Raw genomic sequence first — 20604 nt, 5'->3', positions numbered from 1 at the left:
GCAACCTGGCCAGGGTCCTCCAGGGTCAGGGGGTGGTCAGGGTGTCTGGGGACAGCCCTGGGATGGGGGGAGGGGCAGGGGCCCGAGGGTGAAGCCGGGTTGGTTGAAGACACACTTGGAACGAGTCTCCGGGTGGTCAGAGTGTTTCCGTTGCTTTGGGATGAGAACCCCCCCACCCCGCCCCCGGGAGCCCCTCGGAGCCCCAGGCGGCGGGTGCAGGTGGCCCCAGGTGCCCCGCCCGCGCCCCGCCCCCGCCGGCCCGCCCACCGCCGGCGGCGCAGCGCCCTCCCCGAGCTATTTTGAAAGTGACCCTGGGCTGCGCGGCCGCGGGGCGGCGGGGAGAGGCGCGGCGGGCGCGACGGGAACCATGACAGAAGATGACCGAGGCGGCGCTGGTGGAGGGCCAGGTCAAGCTTCGGGACGGCAAGAAGGTCGGGGCGCGCGGCGGGCGCGGGGCGGGCGCGGGGCGCGGCGGCCGCTTACGCTCCCTCTGTCCCCGCAGTGGAAGACTAGGTGGCTGGTGCTGCGCAAGCCGTCGCCGGTGGCAGGTGAGCGGGCGCGGGGCGCGGGGCACGGCCGGGCGGCGGGCGGCGGGCGGCAGGCACCCCGGCCTCCGGAGCCTAGCCTGCCCGGAGCGTGGCCAGCTCGCCCGAAATAGCCGGCGGCGCCGGCCGGGCGGTAACCGGAGAGCGGAGCGCGCCGCCTTGGGGCCTGCTCCTGCCGGGACCCTCCCGTACCCCAGTTTCCCGGGACGGCCGGGGCTGGGCGGTGGGGGCCCGCGGGGCAAGGGGGGCGGGCCGCAGGGGTCAGGAGCGCCAGGGTAGAGGGTGCTCTCCCCTTCTCCTGCGGGCAGGGGGAGCACCCCTGGGGAGGCGCCAGCCCTGTGCGCCTGGGGGGATTGAATGTTGCCCCTGAATCCGAATCCCGAGGGGACCCTGCAGGCAGCGTCCACCCAGGGGGCCCTTCCCACCTTGGGTGGCAAGAGCAGAGGCTGGGCCCCCAGGTAAGAACAGGGGTGCTTCCGCTGGGGAGAAGAGGCAAGACTAGGTTGTTGGGGGAGGGAGGAGTGACTGGGACTACCCAGCCCCCCTCAGTTGGGTCAGCACCCCCAAAGTGGGAGGAGGCCAGGCCCTGACGGGAACATTTGGCCTCAGCGAGCCATACTCTTGCATTTGGGGGGCTTGGAGCTCCCGGCCTGCAGCTGTTTCAGGAGACAGGTGTCCTGGCGTCGGCCCAGGCACCCCTGGGTCTGTGTGGGGTGCTGGGCGTGTGACTGCATACTGCCTCACACATGTGGGGCTGCCAGAATGCCTTCTAGGGCGCCCAGGGTGTCTGTCATTTCCCAGGAAGGATTGGGTGGGGGGCGTCCTCCCTGCTCTCTCTCCTAAATTCCCTAATTCCCTGGGCCGCGCCTGCTCACGGTTGCCATCCAAGGGCCTACTTTTGGCCGGGGACACACTTGGTAGGTTCCCAGGCCTCAGCTTCCCCTTCCAAGGGGGCCCCTGTCTCCCCGGATGGCTCGCTCAGCCACCCAGTTCTTCCTGTCCAGACCCTGCGCCTGGTGCCCCAGGGGCCCGTATCCAGGGTCAGGGCTGGCGGACAAGTTGTGGGGCCTGGGGAGACTGAGTGGGCCCTGGAAGGCGGGATTGCAGAGGCACTGGTCAGACCGAGGCACAGCCCCCAGTACCACTGAGGAGCCTTGGGCCAGCTGTGGCTGGAGGAAGGGGCTGGCTGCAGGTTTGGGGGTGGGATGGACTGAAGAGTAGCCCCAGAGGTGGTCTTTGTCCTCTCTGCAGCCCTGGGGGGTGGATTTTCTCTCAGTATCAGAGAGAGCTACCTGACCGGTGAGCTTCCTGCTGGACCCCGGGAGCACCTGCCGGCAGAGGGAGGGCCTTTCTGCACTGTGGGGAGTTTGCAGGTGTCCCTGGAATCCAGAATCTGGGTCTCTAGGCCTCGGTGGTCATGGAGCCTTTCCTGAGCCTTCCTGTGTGTGCAGGAGCAATAGGAAAGGCAGGCCCCGTGCAGAGAGCACCATAGGAGTAGGAACCTGGGGGGAAGCCCCCAGCAGAGGAACCAGGACTAGGTTTGAGGGGGTTTGTTGCAAGAGCGAGAGCAGGACACTCCAGGCAGGGCCTTGCATGAGAACCTGGATGGTGGAAGGGATGGAGGCCAATGCAAGGTAGGCTCCTGCCCCTCTGAGCCCACCTACCATCTCTGTCCCTAGACCCAGAGTCTCACTCCGCCCCTCCCGCCCCCAGTCCTGGGGCACAAGGACCTGCCTCGCCATTCTTAGGCAGCCTGGTGGGGGCTGTGAGCCCAGCTGGTCTCCAACACCAGGGGTCGTGCAGGAGCGGGGCCATTCGGCTGTCAGCCTCTCTAAGAGGGGCGTATTCCAAGAGAGCCAGGCACCAGGTGGTGGTGGTGGTGGGGAGAGGCTGTGTCCCATGGGAATGGGCATGACGTCCCAGTCCCAGGCTGGGCAGGGAGCCAGAGGATGGAGTGTGAGCAGTGGCCAGCCTTTCTGTCTTCGTGGAGACCTCGAAGATGTGCGGGGGGCGGGGCTGGGGGTTGGAGCCCCCAGGCTCAGATCTCGGTGTTGCCCACGCGCACTGTGTGACCCACACCGGTCCTGGTCAGGCTCGTGCTGTGGCACCTGCTGAGGGTGGATGGCAGCCTAGTGGGCAGAGGACTGAGCCCCCACGGCCTGTGTGCCCCCACTGATGCCTGTGTTCTTGGGGTGGCCTGTCCTCGTGAGCCGCACAGCCCTGCACATGTCCCCCATGAACAGTGTGAACGTGTTTCCTTCCTAGTCAGATCCTGAACAGGGCTGGGCTGGCGCTCTGTCCCGCCTCCCGGCTTCAGCCTGGTTAGCAGCCCTTGTCCCCAGCTGCTGCCTCCAGACTGCCCCTATCCAGCAGAGTCCCCTTGGGCTCTAGCAGCTCAGCTGAAGGCACTGTGCCAAGGTCACTGACAGGAGGACTGACTCCAGCCGCTGCTGCTCCTGCTGCGTCCGTCCACGTGGGTGTGGATCTCTGTCTCCATCCTGCCACAGCTTCTCCCCAGGCCCGAGGCCGGAGGTGTGCCTCTCCACGGCCCGCCCTCCCCCAGGCTCTCAGCCCCTGGCTGCTAGCGGCTTCGAGGGCTCATGACCCCATGGTTATTTTTACATCTGCACACTCCTGTGTCCAGCCGCCTGCGTTTGTGCACGGTGTCCGATGGGCCTCTGTGCTCACGTGTCCTGGAGGGACCGGCACAAGCCCCGCCCCCGTAGCCCCCTCCCCACATGCCCCTGCCCACCCACCCCCTGAATCTGGGTCTCTAGGCCTCGGTGGTCATGGAGCCTTTCCTGAGCCTTCCCGTGTGTGTGCAGGAGCAGTAGGAAAGGCAGGCCCTGTGTGGAGAGCACCATAGGAGTAGGAACCTGGGGGGGAGCCCCCGGTAGAGGAACCAGGACTAGGTTCCTCTAGGAACCTAGATCCCCCCCACCCCCTGTCCCTGTGTTGCCAGCACTTTCTTCCCTCTGCCACATCTGCCCTGCTGGGAAGTCCTCCCCACCCCGGTCCGAGCCTGGCTGTCGCCATGGTTACCACAAGGCCTGGCCCAGCCTAGAGCACCTCTTCCCTGACCAGCCTCTGCTCTGCCCCAGGCTCACCAGGCCCCTGACCTGGCACCGCATGCCACTCTTCCCCTCGTTCTCCTGCCCGCGAGCCCTTTGTGTTCCTGCCCCTGAGCCTTCACTCTGGCTGTTCCCTCCAGCACAGCACTGATCCCGGTGGGGCTGCGTGCTGGCTTCTGGCGTCACTTAGAAGTTTTCTGCATTATGTCCTTTGGGAGGGTCTCGGCCCTGCACTCAGGCCCCCGCAGCCCCTGTCATCTCTTTGACCATCTCTCCTCCTGGGTGTCAGCTCTGGGGGGCCTGGGCTGTCCCCTGGGTCCCCTGGCTGCTCATGAGGGGGATGATGGGGCAAGGGGCTTCAGAGCGGGAGGCGTGGGGGCTCTGATGTATCCCAGCAGGGGGTCTTCATGGGAGCCCATTGGACCGCCCTCGCTCACAGCAGGGCACAGTTGCTGCAGGGCAGGGTGAGCTCAAGGGGGATCCTGGCCCAAGGCTCCCTGCTGGGGGGCTCAGTGCCTGCTGGTGGAGGGCATTTGTTGGGGGTTAGGGCTGTTAGCACCTGGCCTGGGCAGAGCAGTGTCCATTCCTCAGATGGAAAGCAGACTGAGCCTGAGTCTGTGGTCGTGGACGTGATTGGGACAGGGTCAGCCAGTCTCCCACCATGGCACCCGTGCCCTTGGAGGGGCTCAGCAGCCACGGCAGTGGGGTGGGTTGTGTGCATGTATGTGTGCAGATATGTGGGTAAGCACACGTGTGTGTCTTTGCTGGTGAGTGTGTGTGTGTGCGTGTGTACCTGTCAGTCGTCGCTGCCTTGGTTTACCTCGTTATCACCATGAGCCCCTCTTTCCCCTGCCCCGGGCCTTCAGCTTCCTGGGCCCAGACCCTCTGTGGGCCCTGTGGATGGCCCCGCATCCTGTCTCTCGGGCCACAGTGCAGCCTGGCCACCCCCTGGTGTCCTCTGGCCGTGAGCTGGGCCCACACAGCCACATGGATGGGAGCCCAATGGGGGCCATTGGAGCAGGTTGTCCGGTGCCCCTCCTGAGCTGGCGGCCAGGAGCCCTCACCAAGCGACCAGTCTTGTTGGTGAGGGGCGAGGCCATAGGGTGTCCGGTGGAGCTGTCCCTCTGGGGCAGGCTTCAGCATGCTGTCCCGTGTGTGTGTGCAGGGGTGCTGTGGCCCGGGAGGGGTGGATGCGGTCTCTCCTGGGCTGGCCCTGCTCTGTCTTGGGCCGGACCTGAGCACTCACATCCTTCCGGTGCCTGTCGGTGAAGCTGCTTGGTGGTGAAGAGCGCTCCCAGGGAAGAGGTTTTTAAAAATATGATCCATTTATTGCCCCAGGGGACGCGGAGGGGAGGGGGCGGGAGCAGCTGCAGTCCCAGGCCCCCCCCCCGGGGCCCCACACTTGCTGTGCCCAACCTGGCCCCCTCCCCATCACCCCTTTCTCACCTGTGCTGCTGGGACTTGGGGGCTCTTAGTGCGAGGTGGATGCCAGCTGCTTTAGCCGAAACTGGGCGGTGACCTGGGTCAGCCCCTCCCCCCGACTCTGGGCAGAAGTTGGGAGAGCGACATAGCCGCCTCCTTCAGCCTGTTTGCAAGCAGTGACTTGGAGGATGTGCTAGTGTCCTGGGGCTGCAGAGATCTGACAAAGCCAGAATCCAAACAGATGGAACAGGTGCGTGAGGAGGGCCTCAGGGAGGCCCTCAGGAGGGCCATGTGAGGGCGCTGTGGTGGCGGTGGCAGACTCCGCTCTAGGCTGGGACTCTGCAAAGTACCATACCGAGCCAAATCTAGCCCTCGGCTTGTTTCTGCAATACAGTTTTATTGGACCGTAGCCATTCACTCACACGCTACTCTGGCTGCTTTAAAACAGTTAGGTCTCTGGGCCAGACGCCGCATGGCCCGTGAGGCCAGAAGCAGTTCCTGTCTGGCTCTTTACAGACAGCTGCATTGACCCTGCTTATGGCTGTATTCCTGGGAGCATGACTCCTAGAACAAAGGAGGTGACAGTCTCACTCATCTGACAGATGGTTCCATGCCCTCCCTGTGCTTGAGCAGACAGATGGCCTGCCAGCAAGAACCCACCTTCAGGGCTGCTGGGAGGGAGGACAGCTGGGGATGGCAGATAGACAAGGGACCGACTTCTACACAGACAACCCGCTGTGCCGGATCCCAGAGCCTTCTTGGGGGAGAGGAGCGGCAAGGGTGGTCACCGTGTCCTAGCGCGCACAGGCGGCCTTGCCTGGTGCTCCCTCCTGAGGCTGGCTGTCCTGTAGCCCGCAGAGGCTCCCTGTCCTGTAGGGGGTTCCTTCTCGTGGCTCTCTCAGTGCCCAGACCTCTGGTGACACAGGTCAGGGGCATCTCCATCACAGAGCCAGAGCCAGGGGGGCAGGCCCAGCTGTGGAGTGTTCCAGGCCAGCCTCTGCCCCAGGGGGCCCGTGCACCGTGCAAGACATTGCCCCGGAGCCTCTGGGTGGCTTGCTGGGGGCCATAACTCGAGCCTGGGACTCTCCCTCTGCAGGGGGCGCAGGGGCGCATGGGGGCTCAGGGGCGGTGCCGCTGATGGCCTGTGCCACATGTCTTGCCCCGCTCCCGCAGACTGCCTGCTGATGCTGGTCTACAAGGACAAGGCGGAGCGAGCCAAGGGCCTCCGGGAGCGCAGCAGCCTGACGCTGGAGGACATCTGCGGGCTGGAGCCCGGCCTGCCCTACGAGGGCCTGGCCCACACGCTGGCCATCCTCTGCCTGTCCCAGGCCGTCATGCTGGGCTTCGAGAGCCGTGAGGCCATGTGCGCCTGGGATGCCCGCATCCGCTATGCGCTGGGCGAGGGTGAGTGGGGCCAGGGCGGCACACACGGGGCGAGGACGGGGACCCTCACGCACAGACTGCCAGAGCTGTGACGAGTGTGCCGAGCGCCTCTCCTGCCAGGGTCTGTGCCCTGGGCTTGCGGTCTGGGAGGGGGTTTGGGGAGCAGCGGGGGCCGCGGGGCGGTCCAAGCTCCCTGACTCAATCCTGTTAGTTAGAACACGGTCCTTCCTCCGAGGGGCCTCTATCCCAGCACAGTGACTGTCCTCGTGCTCCCCTTGGCTGCCCCCCACCCGGAGCCTGGAGCCAGCGTTCCAGGGGGAGCAAGGCCACGGAGACCCCATCCCACTGCATCGCCCACCAGGGGTGTGGTGCCTTCTGCGCCTGAGCCGGGGAGTGAGGAGGGCCGGTGCAGGGGTGGCCGGGCTGGGCGCAGAGTGGGGGGCCCCTGGTGGGCTGGGAGAGGAGGAGGAGGAGGGGCCTTACGTCAGACGCCAAGGAACACAGCCATCAAGATCAATGACGCTTTAACACGGTTTTTAAAACCCTCAGGATCAACGAACATAGCCTATGATGAGCAGAACACCGACATTGACCCTGCCCCGAGCCTGCCCTGCCTTCCCCTGCCCTCCTGACCCACCCCTGCAACCCTGAACAGCCTTGTCTTTATTTAGCCATTTGATACCCCATTCATCACAGACTTGTGCATTAATTTTAATTAGTTTTAACAAAAAATCATTATAATATCTCTGGCCTCAGCCGCTGCGTGTTTGGGGCCTGAGCCAGGGGCTGCCTGGGGCTTGCTGGGGTCGAGTCGGCCTTGTTAGGACAGGGAGGGTGGCCTCTGGACCAGGATCGCGTCTAGGAGCGGGAGGGCACTGACTGGGCTGGGGTGGGGGGCAGCCGGGCCTCTGCTAGCGGTGACGCCCTCTTGCTCCTCCCCTGCCCCCAGTGCATAGGTTTCATGTGGCGGTGGCGCCGGGCACCAAGCTGGAGAGCGGCCCCGCCACCCTTCACCTCTGCAATGACGTTCTCGTGCTGGCCAGGGACGTCCCCCCAGCGGTCATGGGCCAGTGGAAGCTGTCCGACCTCCGGCGCTACGGGGCCGTGCCCAACGGGTTCATCTTTGAAGGCGGGACCAGGTGTGGGTACTGTAAGTACGTGGGGCCCTGAAACCTGCGGCTTGGAGCCGTGCGCCTCCTCCCGAGCCCTCCCCCCACCCCAGCTGCGTGCATCTTGCTGGCATCTTGGGGACATGGCAGGCAAAGGTTCTGTGTCTGCAGACCTGGTGCTCAGCCGAGGCCAGACCCTGGCGGCCCCTGTCTGGCCTTGGCTGCTGAGGGTAGGAGGAGGGGTGCCCAGCTCCCTGGAGCCAGGCTGGCCCATCGCAATGCCTGGCCCTGGGGCTGGTCACGGAGCCCCAGGGCATTTATGTTCGGACTTAATGAAAAAGAGAAAAAGGGGAAAAGAATGAGCATGTCCATCGAGGACATGCCGAGAACATATTTTTGGAGTGAGGATTCCTCGTGGCCACACCAGCTCCCGTGGTCCTTGAGCCCCGACAGCAGGGGGATGGGGGGAGGACAGGTATCCTAAGGTGCAGGTGAGGCTGGGGGCCAGGCCCCCCACGGTGGGGGCCGTGGTCGTGCCCTGGTGAGGAGTGTGTTCCCGAAGTGTGCGTGTGGGTGGGAGCGGGCGGGAGCAGGCTGGAGTAGCAGAGCCTGGTCCTTCTCCCACGGGGAGCTCGGCCCCTGTGGAGACGCCCATTGCTTGTCAAGTATGGCTGTGTGCGCGGCACTGGGGGCAGGAAACCCCTGCCCTCTGGCTGGAGGAGCCCGGGCCCACCAGTGCTGGCTGCCCAGGGCTGGCATTGCATCCCAGTGGTCTCCCAGTGACCTGTCCCATGCCCGGGACGACCTCAGCTGGGGTGTTGGGTTGGAGGGGTTTGGGTGGGAGCTATACAACCCTATCTGGGACCCCTGCCAGATGGGATCACAGCCCCCTCCCTTGTGTGAGGGGACCCTGGAGGCTCTGAGCGGCAGGCCATCTCTCCCCACCTGTGCCCCCTCCATCTAGGAACACTGATCCCCCCCCCTGACAGTCTCCCCCTGGCCGGAGGCCTATCACAGGTGGATCCACAGGACTCTGGGACTTTGGTCCTGCCCAGAACTCCCCAGCAGAGGGACCTCTGGCTGGCTGGGTCCCTCTTTCTGCAAAGAGTGGGCAGGGTGGGACAGGCAGAAGGGGACCGCGTGCCAGTGGGTCCTGCCATGGGAGCCAGCCCTGGGGGGCAGCCTGTGGGGCCCTGCCTCCAAGGACCTAAGTCATATGCAGGTGAGGCTCCTGCTCAAGGCAGTGAGACATCTGAATTTTTTGATGAGTTGGGTCCTGGGCTTGGGGGAGGGGAAATGTCTGACGATGCAAAGGCAGGCCGCGGGGGTGGGGTAGTGAGGTGCAGGGGGTTTGTGGGGCTGTGGTCTCCAGCTGTGTGGTGGGCAAACCAGGCCTTAGGGTTTCTGAGTTCTGAGCACAGCTTCCCCAGGGGTATGTGTGGTGAGACACCAGCCAGAGCCCCCCTCCCGCCAGATGTGCCCTCAGGGCCCCAAGTTCTGGTATATTTGGTGGGGTCAGCACTCTGGGGTCCAGAGCAGAGGAGGAGAAGGGCACCCAACCGTGTGGGTGGTTGGAGCTGGGCCACTGGGCAGTGGGTCCAGGGCAGCGCTCCCCCCACCAGATCCCATCCACGTGGGGGCCCTGGAGGAGGGAGAGTGGGGTGCGGACTGCCCAGGGGCAGTACTGATGTGTGCGCCCAGGGAGGCCAGTCAGGGGACCCCTTGCCCCAGAGACCCTCATATTTGCTGGGCGTGATGTAATAGGGTGTCAGATTGAAAATTCTGCCTCGGCACGTGGGGGCCCTCCCTGCCTGTGAATGGTGATGGGGATAGGGTGTGGCTGCTGTGAGGGCCGCTGTGACCTCCAGGGCTGCCGGGAGCCCAGAGGGAGCCCCCGTGGGGCCTTCCTGGGGCTGCTCCCAGGCGAACCGGGCCTGCGGGGCTGGAGATGGGCACCCGGCACCCCAGACAGGATGCTGACTCGGAATTCGGTACCCCTCTGCGGCTCCGAGCTCTCTGGGGGGCAGCCGACCAAGAAGAACACCTGGGGGGGTTGGTTCTACAGGGCTCCATTGTTCAGAGACAAGTTTGCCAGGGCTCTGCCTGCATACGCTGGGTCAGAGACCGTCACGCGGGGCCGCTGCGCCCCTGCCCATGTGATCAGACCGCCGCCATCCAGCATCAGGGCCTCCCTGCAGGGATGTCAGAGTCTTGGGGCTGCTATAGCCAGTGACCACAGACTGGGGCCTTAGAACAAAGAAAATGGATTCCTTCACAGTCACGTCCACAGTCAAGGTGGGTAGGGGGGCTGCCGGGAGGCTTCTCCTGCCTCTTCCAGCCCCTGGTGGCCCCTGGCAGCCGTGGCCTTGTGGCCGCCCACTCCAGTCTCTCTGCTGTCACACAGCCATCTCCTGTGTCTTCTCTGTGGGACATCAGTTGTGGGATTTAGGACCAGGCGATAACCCAGGATCACGTCTCATTTCAGTTGGTTAAAGACCATTGTTTCAGGGAAGGTCACAGTCCCAGGTTTGGGGTGTGACCTGTCCTTTGGGGACCATGCTGTTCAGCCAACAACGTGGGTCACCTTGACTGTGAAGGTTTTAGAATTTGGATACTGATGGGCCTGTGGCCCTGGGAGTGTTTGATCTGGAGGATGGAGAGCTGGGTTGGAATCATTGGAAGGGCCTGGCCAGTCTGGGGCCTAAGAAATTAGCAGCCCCTCCCTCCCCTGCTACAGTCTCAGCCCAACCCCTAGGCCCCCAGAACCACACCGTGTGGTGCTTGAGCACAGATAACTCTTCAGAGAGCAGGAAATGGTCCCCGGCCCCCTTTGCCCACCCCGAGTGTCAGGAGGCAGAGGGCTCTGGACTCTGACGGGTGTGGGCGTCAGGGTGGGGTATGACCAGGATTGTTTGGCCAAGGCCTCTCTGGGCGGGGCCAGGTATGTGGGGTTGCCGTGTGGTTCTGGGTCCCTCCCGGGTGGGCATTTCCTCTTTGTGGCCTCCAGGTGGACGGTGGCCCGTTCAGAGTCAGATGAGAGTGGGCTTGTTGGCTGGGAGTCCAGGGTCTCCCACGGTGGCCTTGATTCTCTGTCTCTGGGTTGGTGGCAGCCCAGTGTGTATGGTTAGGGCTTCGGGGCAGGAACAGAGGATGCGACAAGGGGGGCCTGCCCAGAGCCCAGGGAGGGCAGGCCATGGGGAGGGTTATGCGAGCTGAGCCTAAGGGTGAATGGAAGTTTTTTGGAGGGGGCCTGGAGGAGGTCTCTGTCCCTTGCATTAACGGGTTGTTCTGTCAAGGGCATTTCAAGGGCATTTCCACATCCACATAAGCCAGCTGTATTTACAAGTGATCAGGGTCCTTGGATGCTGAGGACATCAGCAGGGGACAGAAAGGTCCCTGAGCCCGTGGTGGAGGTGCATCGTGATTAGTCGCTCTCAGAAATGCACCCCCCCCCCAGCCTAGACATACTGCATGCCAGACTCTCCCCCATTCACTGTGTCCGGCTCTTCGGCGTACTATCCATGGCTTCAGCCTCTTGGAGCATGGTGGGCATTTCTAAATGACCTCTTTTTTTTTTTTTTTTTTTTAAGAATGTATCTTTTAGGGGCGCCTGGGTGGCTCAGTGGGTTAAGCTGCTGCCTTCGGCTCAGATCATGATCTCAGGGTCCTGGGATTGAGTCCCGCATCGGGTTCTCTGCTCAGCGGAGAGCCTGCTTCCCTCTCTCTCTCTCTCTCTCTCTCTCTCTCTGCCTGCCTCTCTATCTACTTGTGATCTCTCTCTGTCAAATAAATAAATAAAATCTTTAAAAACAAAAACAAAAACAAAAAAAAAGAATATCTTTTAGGGGCGCCTGGGTGGCTCAGTGGTTAAAGCCTCTGCCTTCAGCTCAGGTCATGATCTCAGGGTCCTGGGATCGAGTCCCGCATCGGGCTTTCTGCTCAGCAGGGAGCCTGCCTCCTCCTCCTCTCTCTCTCTGCCTGCCTCTCTGCCTACTTGCGATCTGTCAAATAAAAAAAAAATTTTTAAAAATCTTAAAAAAAAAAAAAAGAATGTATCTTTTAGGGGCATCTGGGTGGCTCAGTGGGTTAAAGCCTCTGCCTTCAGCTCAGGTCATGATCCCAGGGTCGTGGGATCAAGGTCAGGCTCTCTGCTTGGCAGGGAGCCTGCTTCCTCCTCTCTCTCTCTGCCTGCCTCTGTGCCTACTTGTGATCTCTGTCTGTCAAGTAAATAAATAAAATCTTAAAAAAAAAAAAAGAATGTATCTTTTAATGTTTTATTGAAATTCAATTTTTTTTTTAAGATTTTATTTATTGAGAGAGAGCTGGAGAGTGGGCGCACAAGCAGGGGGAAGGGCAGAGGGAGAGGGAGAAGAAGCAGGCCTCCGCTGAGCAGGGAGCCTGACATGGAGCTCGATCCCAGGACCCTGGGATCATGATCTGAGCCGAAGGCAGACATGTCACCGACTGAGCCCCCCAGGCGCCCCTTAGCTTAGTTGTAAACGACTTTTCAAGTGAGTAAGCCAGGAGGAAGTCTCTCGCTGTGTGCTGCGAACTCTTGCATTGTCCAGCTCTGCTAAGTCTGCTGGCGGGTGGACGCTGTGGTCCGCACACTGGGCGGTCTGGATGGAGCTGGCTGAAGCCCTGAGCGCAGCAGTGTGTGTCCAGCACGGACAGGTGACCTGCACAGTGTGTGCAGGAACCCCGCTAGGGGTGGGGGGGCGGCAGATGCAAGGCTCAGGTTACGGAGAGCCTGGCTGGACCAGAGTCTGCGCTGTCTTCCCTGAGTCACAGGGAGCCATCGAAGGGCCTCGAGCGGGAGCATGCCACCCACGTGTCTGTGTAGGGTGATGACTTTGGCCCTAGGCTTCAGATGGGATTGAGGTGGGGGGCCTGCAGAGGGCTGTGAGAAAGCTCTGGAGGTGGTCTGAGGCCGAGTCAGTGACATGTTTGGGTGGGAGCTCACTGGGAACTTCAGGAATGTTTACGGGGTGGTTGAAATGGGGAGAGAGGGACTGCCAGCCTGGGGTGGGCGGGAGAAGGAGGAGTGCTTGCTGGGGCAAGGGTCCCAGGAGGGTGGAGCCCCTGCCCTGACCAGGCCCGCTGCTGTGCTTTGCCCACGGGGAGGCATCCAGCCCATGCAAAGGCCTGGCAGCTGGCTCCCTTCCCCTCAGCTGCACGTTAAGGGACATTTATGTTTGCAGTCATTTGACAGGGACAGTTCCAGGTTTCTAAGAGGAGATGCAGTGTGCTCTCTGGGTCCAGACCACCAGGTACATTACATTACAGATGCTTTGTGGTCGATCGCACCCCTCTGCTGGGAATTTACCACATTGGTGTTGGGAGTAGGCCTGGAATCTGTTGGCCCCTTGGAGCTCACTAGGACTTGGCGTCCCAGGCTGGTCCTGGGGTCCCTGAGTGTCCAAGACGATGCCCTGGGCTTTACCCCGGGAGGGCTTCACCCCGGGAGGGCTTCACTCTACTCTTTCCATCTGGGCAAAAAGGCCCAAGGGGAAGGCACCGTGTCTCCTGGCCCTTGGGGACAGGCAGTGTGGCCTCCTGTGAGGGGCAGCCTCCTCCCCTATCACCAAACACAAGACGTTTGGTCCTTGGACACAGAGTCCCACTCAAGACCGTCAGCTGGCCCTTGGGGAGAGGCAGAGAAATGTAAGATTGCGGGTCTGCCCCAAGGAGCCTCTTGGCTGAGCAGGGAGCGCCCAGGTGCCCAGTGTGCCCATCGGGTGAGGGTGGCACGGCTACCAGAGAGGAAGGTGAGTCACTGAGGAGTGGGCTTCACTGGGCCTTGCAGGGATCCGGAGAGGAGGAGCATCCCCTCCTCAGGGATGGAGCTTCCCTCCAGCAGCATTCCTACACCCTGCCCAGGGTGGGCTGCATCGTGCCACGGTGCCTGTGAGAGGACACAAGAATTGCTTGCTTTGCGTTCACTGTGGCAAAATAGACACGCGCAGAATTTAACATGTTAACTGCGGTCAAGAGGCATTAAGTGCGCTCAGTGTCGTGCAGCTGTCCCGCTGCCCTGTCTAGGCTGGCTGACACTCTGTCCCCCGTGGACACTAACCCGTCTGTCCCCTCCCCGTACCCCAACACCCACCGTCTACTTTTCTTGTCTGGATCTGACTCCTGTATGGGGCTCGCGGAAGTGGGATAGCATGGTCACTGTGTCTTCGTGGCTGGCTCATTGCATGGAGCACAGCGTCCCTCAGGCTCATCCGTGCGGTAGCAGGTGTCAGATGTCCTCCTTCCTCGAGGCTGAGCTCCATTGCACTGGGCAGATAGATGGACCACTTCTTTTATCCGTCCCTCCATCTGTGGTTGCTGCTGTGGTTGTTGGGGGCACAGGCCTCTGCTCGGTGCCTGTTCTCAGTTCCTTCGGGCACACACCAGACATGGGGTTGCTGGGTCTGCCTTTGATGTTTTGAGGACCCTCCACACTGTTTTCCACGCCGACCCCTCCCACAGTGCACTGGGGTCCAGTTTCCCCACATTCCCGCCAACACCTGTTTGTTTTCAATCAGTCTTCCTGGAGGGTGAGACCATCAGAGGAGATAGAAAACTTGATTTTGAATGAATGTGTTTCGTTGAACTTTGGTCCTGTCTCTCAAAATAAGGGCAGAGAGAAATGAAATTCTGCTCAACAGATGTTTGCCTCTGTTAGGGAGCCCTGTGCAAAATGATACCAGAGGGTCCCGGTCAGCTGCATTCTGAACAGAAGTCTAACACAAGGCAGGTTGGTGCTGCCCAGGCAGAGTTTTCTAGAACCTTCTCCGCACGGAAGTCCTCCAGATGCTTCCAGGCGCTTTCTCCCCAACGGGACTTCACCGTGTGCTCTTGATCTCCATGAAGCCGGGACACCAAACTCATGCAGAGCTCAGGGCCCTGGAGGTTATCTGGACTAACAGCCGCCCACGGAACTTGGCACATCCCATGTTTGATTGGAAGAGTGTTTCTTTCTTGGGGTCGTGACTCCTTCCGTGTGGTGCGACATCCTTCACGTTGGAGATATTGTCCTAGGAACTGACTGCACTTATAAAGCCCGTGAGGTTTGCCAGTGGACCCCGAGAACCCAGCAGGTGCTGACTTCCCGCTCAGCACGGTCTCTCTCCTCCCCATCCTGTTTGCCTGTGTCAGTGATCTCAGGGCAAGAAATACCCCAAACTGGGCAGCTGTGTCTTTGCTGTGACTCTGTGGGTCAGGGATCTCTGCTTCACGGGGCGGACGGATCATTCAGGCTGTGGCATTGGTGGGTGACCTGGCTGGGAGGCGCAGGATGACCTCAGGCACGGACCCTGCCTGGGGCTGGAGCTTCATGGACAGGGATGGGGGAAGCTGCAGGGGCTGTCTTCACAGTGACTGCATGGCAAAGCATACCCAAGTGCCAGGAACACTTTCTTGGGGAAGGTCCACTCCTCCTGCTTCCCTGTTTCCGCCGTACTAAGTGCTGGGTGTCCCCTGGGCAGCTGGCCCTGGGTGAGACACTGGGGTCCTCATGCCTCTGAAGTGGTCCTTGCGTGTACGACATGGGGCCTGGAAGCCAGGACAGCATGCAGATGAGGGTACATGCCAAGCAGAGGACCACAGGGTGTGACCTAGAGGAGGGGCTCCCTCAAGCTGCACGGAGGGGATGATCAGGGCTCAGGGGTCAGGAACAGTGACGTCAGGTGAGCAAAGGCTCGATAAGTGAAGGGACATTACAGGTGGCTGAAGGGTGTTGATGGATGGGGGTGGCCACCTCCTTGGGGGAAGGCTTAGGTGGGCTGGTGTACTTCGGGAGCTCCCAGGGTCCCCAGGGCCTGGGCTGGGGGAGCGGAGCCCACAGAGGCCAGCCAGCAATCAGCGGGCTGTGTGTCCCGGAGGCCTTCCCTCGAGTCTCGGGCAGCCCAGCCCTCAGAGCCATGTGCCGTCCCCAGGGAACCTCTGTGGTCAGCTCACTGGCGTGTGTGGGGGTGGCCGCCATGGCCCCAGGCCTCGCCGGCTGCGTCTTGGGAAGCGTGATGCTCAGCAGACGCCTGGTGGAATGCGGTCAGCTCCCCTCCCTTAGCATTGTGGTTTTTTATAGTCGGGGGACTGGTTGTGCCGTGGCCTCTGGCACTGACCATCTTGGGATTAGAGGCCCAGCCCTTTGTGCGAGCTGGCAGGCCGGCCCCCTCCTTGGGGTGGGGCCGCAGCTGGGCGGGTCGCTGTGGGCCGGCCTTCTCGACTGCCCTCCAGCCCGGGCCCAGGCACCAGCTCACAGCCGGCAAGCCCCGGTTCGGAGGCCCGTCCATCTGGCTGGAAGCTCTTTGGTGCCTGGGAGTTTCCAGACGGCCCGCTGGCCAGGCTGGAGTCCCTCTTGGCCCCCTCCGGGCCTCAGTGTACTCATTTCTAAGTGGGCTTGTCACCTGCTTTCAGGGGGCTTTGAAACGGAGCTCCAACAAGCAGAAGGAGCTGGAGCGCCCCAATCCCTGGTGGGGGGCATTGTCTTGTGTGGGGGGCTGGCCCGAGTCCCCAGGATCCCGGGAAGACTGGTGGTGACCGTGGCCGGCAGCCAAGTTTTAACTGGGAAACGTTCCCCTTCCCTCTGCTGTCCGCCTGCAGGGGCGCCCTGGGACCTGGCCTTCCGGAACAAACATGCCTTTCTTTGGGCGACGGGTGGAGGGCAGGGCGCAGAGGGATTCTTGTGTGGTGACAGCAGCTGCGTGTCCAGTCCCATGTGGCTTGGTGTCCCCATTCACTGGGCAGGTGGTGAGGGATTTCATTCACGCTGGCGGGGCCGCAGCCGGGCTGTGCTGACTCACGCGGCCTGCCCTCTGCTGGCTGGGGCCCCCGTGGGCAGGACCTCCGCCTCCACCTGCACACCGTGAGCCTGGGTCCCCCGTGAAAACACACCCAGGAGGGGGCCCGTGCAGAGGGCACGGTGTGTTGCTGGCCATGGCAGAGCCAGCTGCCTCGTGTGTGGGGCAGGCCCACCTCACGCAGACTCTGACCCTCAGAGCAGCCCCGGGTCAGGAGACCAAGTTGGGGGGCACCTTTGAGGTCAGGGTCCCCCGGCTGCTTTCTGGCATGTGAACCCCACTCTAGGGCAGCCTGTCCCTTGCCCCTCTGACAAGCCAGGACACCCTCACAGGCATCTTCCTGTGGCCATGTCCTCCCGGGGCACCCACAGCGCTCCGTCCTGGCTGGTGGACCCAGGACTCAGGACCAGAAGGATGGGATGCGCTCTCCCGGCACTGTCCTGGAACGCAGCATGGTGGCCACAGCTGGGCTGGGGCACACAGGCCCGGGATGGCCAGGCATGTGCCCCGGCTGCCCGGACAAGATGTGTGGGCCTGGAGGACGGAGTGGGGCTTACGAGGGCCGGGCAGGGGCTCATCGGGTGCCCAGGGGACACTCCCTGCCACCCCCACTCCTGTGTGTGTGGTCCCCACCTTTTGCATCCTGGTGTCCCTGGGGACCCATCCTGCAGGGGTCCCGACCCACCCGTGTGGGGCCGGGTGACACCAGGGTCTGTCTTCCCTCTGTAGGGGCCGGAGTGTTCTTCCTGTCCTCTGCCGAGGGTGAACAGATCAGCTTCCTGTTCGACTGCATTGTCCGTGGCATCTCCCCAACCAAGGGGCCCTTTGGGCTGCGGCCGGTCCTCCCAGGTGTGTGTGGGAGCGTGACTGGCGGGTGGGGTCTCAAGGATGGGTGGGGTCTCACCGGCGGGTGGGAGTGAGGTTGCCCTGAGCTCGCCTGCTCTTACCCACCCCCTTCCCGAGGTATGGCTGGGGCACGTTCTCTAGGAGCCCTGGGCCAGGATGGAGCTGGATGCTGGAGGGCCAGGCTAGCCCAGGCATGTGGGGCTGCGAGCAGGGCTAGACCACCGAGGTCCCGGCCCCTTTCTCCCACTGGAGGAAGGTCTGCCCTCCCCTCGGGGACAGTCCCGGGGGGACAAAGGCTGATTCTCATCACCTCCTTTGACCGAGGCCCACGGGGGGGGTGGTACCTGGGATCACTTGTCACCTTGTCCAGGTGGGAGAGACCATGGCCTGTCGCCACGCGGTCAATGAGCTCACATCTGTGGCCTCCTTGCATGGGCATCACTGTGTGGGCCATTCAGGCCACCTGGAGAGGACAGAGGGGAGCGACCAGCCAGGTCCCCCTCCCCCCACACGGCCCTGGGACAGGCTGGGGAGGAGGAGGCTACCAGGACCAGAGCCTGCGATCTGGGCTCTGCGAGACAGTATGGCGGCGCCCTCTGCTGGCGCCCTCCTGCCTTGCAGACACAGGTGCCGCAAAGACAGCAGGGTGTGGGCGGGACCGTGAGGCCAGTTGTGTGGACAGGTGTGGACGGTCCTGGCTGGCATTGCATCTAGGCTCTGAGCTCATCCTGAGATGTGGCCTCCACTGGGTTAGGTCCCCGCTCCAGGCATTCTGGGGTCTTGCGTTCACCCCCTGCTCAGTCGGATCCGCGTGGACACCAAGGGCCGGAGAGGCAGGCCACCCTATGCAGATGGTTGGGAGGGGAGAAGCGAGAGTTCCGAGGTCTGCCCTGCCCTGAGCACAGCCCCTTGCACTCCAGGCTCGGTCCCACCACGGTCGGGGTGCACTCTCTCTGCACCCTCACTTTGCAGATGTGGACAAAGGCTCAGGGCATTCGTCCAGCGCCGGCGTCTTGCTGCCCCATCGGCTGCCAGAGGGGAAGTGGTCAGGAGGACACGCCCACGTCCCCACCCTGGGCCTCACCTGCCGCTTTGGGGCACAGGACATGGGCTGGTGGCCGTGGCCGAGGGGCCTGGAGGTGGCAGGCGCCCTGAGATTGGTGTCCCGTGGCTGGGGTGCAGGTGTGGGGAGGAGCTGGGACTCCTGGGGGGTCCCCCGTGGCCCTGCAGTGGCCTCGAAGCACGCTCAGCACACGTGTGGCCCCGGAGGTGCGGGACTCTGAGGCCGGGGGTCCGGGGTCGGGAACTGAGGCCACGTCTCTGCTGACTGTCCTCTTTGCCGCAGACCCAAGCCCCGGGGGACCCGCCACCGCTGAGGAGCGCATAGCCCAGGAGGCCCTGGAAGCCCTGAAGCTGGAGAAGCGGCTCAGCCTCCTCTCCCATGGGGTCCGGCCGGGCAGTGGAGGTAGGCGGCCTGGGCGGGAGCGGGCACGGGGAGGGGGGCGGGGCGGAGAAGGGGCGGGGCTGCCGCCGTGGGGAAGGCCTGGGCTCCTGTGCTTTTGCGCGTTCCTTCCCTCTAGGTCTACTCATTCGTTCATTCTCCCCTCTTCTCACTCATTCATTCATTCCCCTCTGCTCACTCATTCATTCCTTGGCCTTTGTTCACTCATTCTTCTTTTGCTCATTCATCCTCCCTGCTCACTCACACATTCATTCATTGCCTACCCCTGCTCTCTCATTCTGCCCTCCCCCCACTCATTCATCCCCTCGTCCCCTCACGGGTGATGCCACAAACACGGAGTGCTGGCCTTGGCCCTGACCGGAGGCACAGTGCTTCTAGAGAGCGGGGAGGGCTGGTGTGAATTCTTGCTGCCCATGTCTGAATCCGGCCACAACCTCTTGTGGTCGAGCTTTACCGTTCGTGCCCAGCTGACAGGCCCCTTCTTGGCAGCCTGTGACTCTCAGTTTGCTGCAAAACAGACAGAAGGGGCTGTGGCCATGTGAGGGACCTGGCTGGGGATGGGGGTGGGGAGCTGCCCTGTAGGGCCTGTCTGTCCTCTCTGACTGCTGCCAGTCTCCGGGGGTGCACTGGGAGCACAGTGGCCTGCCCCTAGAGCAGGGAGCCTCGATTTGCATCAAGCAGCAACCTTCCGGGGGCTCACATCTGGTTCCCAGAGGGCAGTGGCCAAGGAGGCTGGAGGGAGAGCATGGATTCCCAAGGGGGCTGGAGGGGTGAAGGACTGGTATTCGACAAGGAACCGGAACTCGCTGAGCTGGTTTGTGCACCAGCCTCCAGGCAGTGGGGGAGCTTGGGTAGGGGGCAGGGTGGGCCCTTGGCTGATGTCGCCCCCCAGCTCCCCCAAACCTGCTCCAGGCCCCCAGAGCAGCACCCACACCCCCAACCTCCCTGCGCTCTGTCTCAGGGGATGACCGCAGCCTGTCCAGCTCATCCTCGGAGGCCAGCCACTCAGATGTCAGTGCCGGCAGCCGACTCACAGCATGGCCAGAGCCGTCCCTGTCCTCGGCCAGCACGTCGCAGGAGGGCCCGGGGCTGGCGGCTGCCCAGGTGTCTGGAGAGGCTGCGCCGGGCACCTCCAGGCAGCCCCCTAAGCCACTGCGGCCGAGGCAGCTGCAGGAAGTCGGCCGCCAGAGCTCCTCGGACAGCGGCATAGCCACAGGCAGCCACTCCTCCTACTCAGGCAGCTTCTCATCCTGTGCCGGCAGCAGCCTGGATGTGTGGCGCACGGGGGACGAGTTTGGCTCCTTGCTCAGCCTGCCGCCGGTGGCCGGGGTGCCCGAGCCCAGCCTGTGCGCCTGCCCGCCGGGGACAGCTGAGTACCAAGTGCCTACAGCCCAGCGGCACCATTATGACACGCCGCGCAGCCTGCGCCAGGCCCCCAGGGACCAGAGCCCGGCCGTGCAGGGTGGCCCCGACGACGCTGGGGCCGGGGACTCGGGGGGCCAGATGTCCACGGGGTGTCCCTCCGGCTGGCTGGGCACAAGGCGGCGGGGACAGGCAACGGAGGCCCCGGGCTGTGAGGCCCCTGGCGAGGGCTGGGAAGCAGGCAGCCCCCATGCTGGGCACCCTCCAGCTTTCTTTTCCACCTGTCCGGTCTGTGGAGGACTCAAGGTAAACTCCCCTCCCTGAGAGCCGCAGCCCAGGCCCGCTGCTGCGGGGTCTGCGTTCTGTCCCTCCTGGCAGAGTGAAGGGGAGGGGGTACCCGACTGTGGGCATGGTGGCAGCACGGTGGGGAGGGCCTGGAGGGAGGGGTGACACCCCCAGAGCCTGCCCTCTGGGGAGCGGAGCCTGCAGAGAGGGCTCCCGGGTCTTGGAGAGGCCCAGTGGCCTGCAGCTGCAAATGCATTCTGGAAAGTGGGACGCTCTGGGTGGCGCCGGCTGGGCGCTCCTGGCATCCCAAAGCCCGAGGGAGGAGCAGGT

The 20604-nt window shown here is 63.0% G+C and overlaps 1 protein-coding gene across 1 annotated transcript; it reads left to right on the top strand.

The window, feature by feature from the left end:
• The first annotated feature begins 377 nt into the window (after positions 1-377).
• On the top strand, positions 378-20313 carry LOC111149308 (docking protein 7). The gene is made up of 7 exons (XM_022506298.1): positions 378-431; positions 503-548; positions 6212-6442; positions 7371-7571; positions 17049-17168; positions 18511-18630; positions 19589-20313. The coding sequence occupies exons 1-7, from the start codon at positions 378-380 to the stop codon at positions 20311-20313; spliced, it is 1497 nt and encodes a 498-aa protein (XP_022362006.1).
• The last annotated feature ends 291 nt before the right edge of the window (positions 20314-20604 follow it).

The sequence above is a fragment of the Enhydra lutris genome, unplaced genomic scaffold (genome assembly GCF_002288905.1).
Source record: "Enhydra lutris kenyoni isolate GAN:26980312 unplaced genomic scaffold, ASM228890v2 scaffoldscaffold21, whole genome shotgun sequence".
Taxonomy (NCBI): Eukaryota; Metazoa; Chordata; class Mammalia; order Carnivora; family Mustelidae; genus Enhydra; species Enhydra lutris.
This window is presented reverse-complemented; position numbering and strand designations above follow the sequence as displayed.

Bases quoted from the DNA above. Each gene is read 5' to 3' on its own strand.
- LOC111149308 (XM_022506298.1), top strand. From the start codon at position 378: ATGACCGAGGCGGCGCTGGTGGAGGGCCAGGTCAAGCTTCGGGACGGC. The intron at 432-502 runs GTCGGGGCGCGC...CTGTCCCCGCAG, and splicing joins AGCTTCGGGACGGCAAGAAG to TGGAAGACTAGGTGGCTGGT. The intron at 18,631-19,588 runs GTAGGCGGCCTG...GCTCTGTCTCAG, and splicing joins GGTCCGGCCGGGCAGTGGAG to GGGATGACCGCAGCCTGTCC.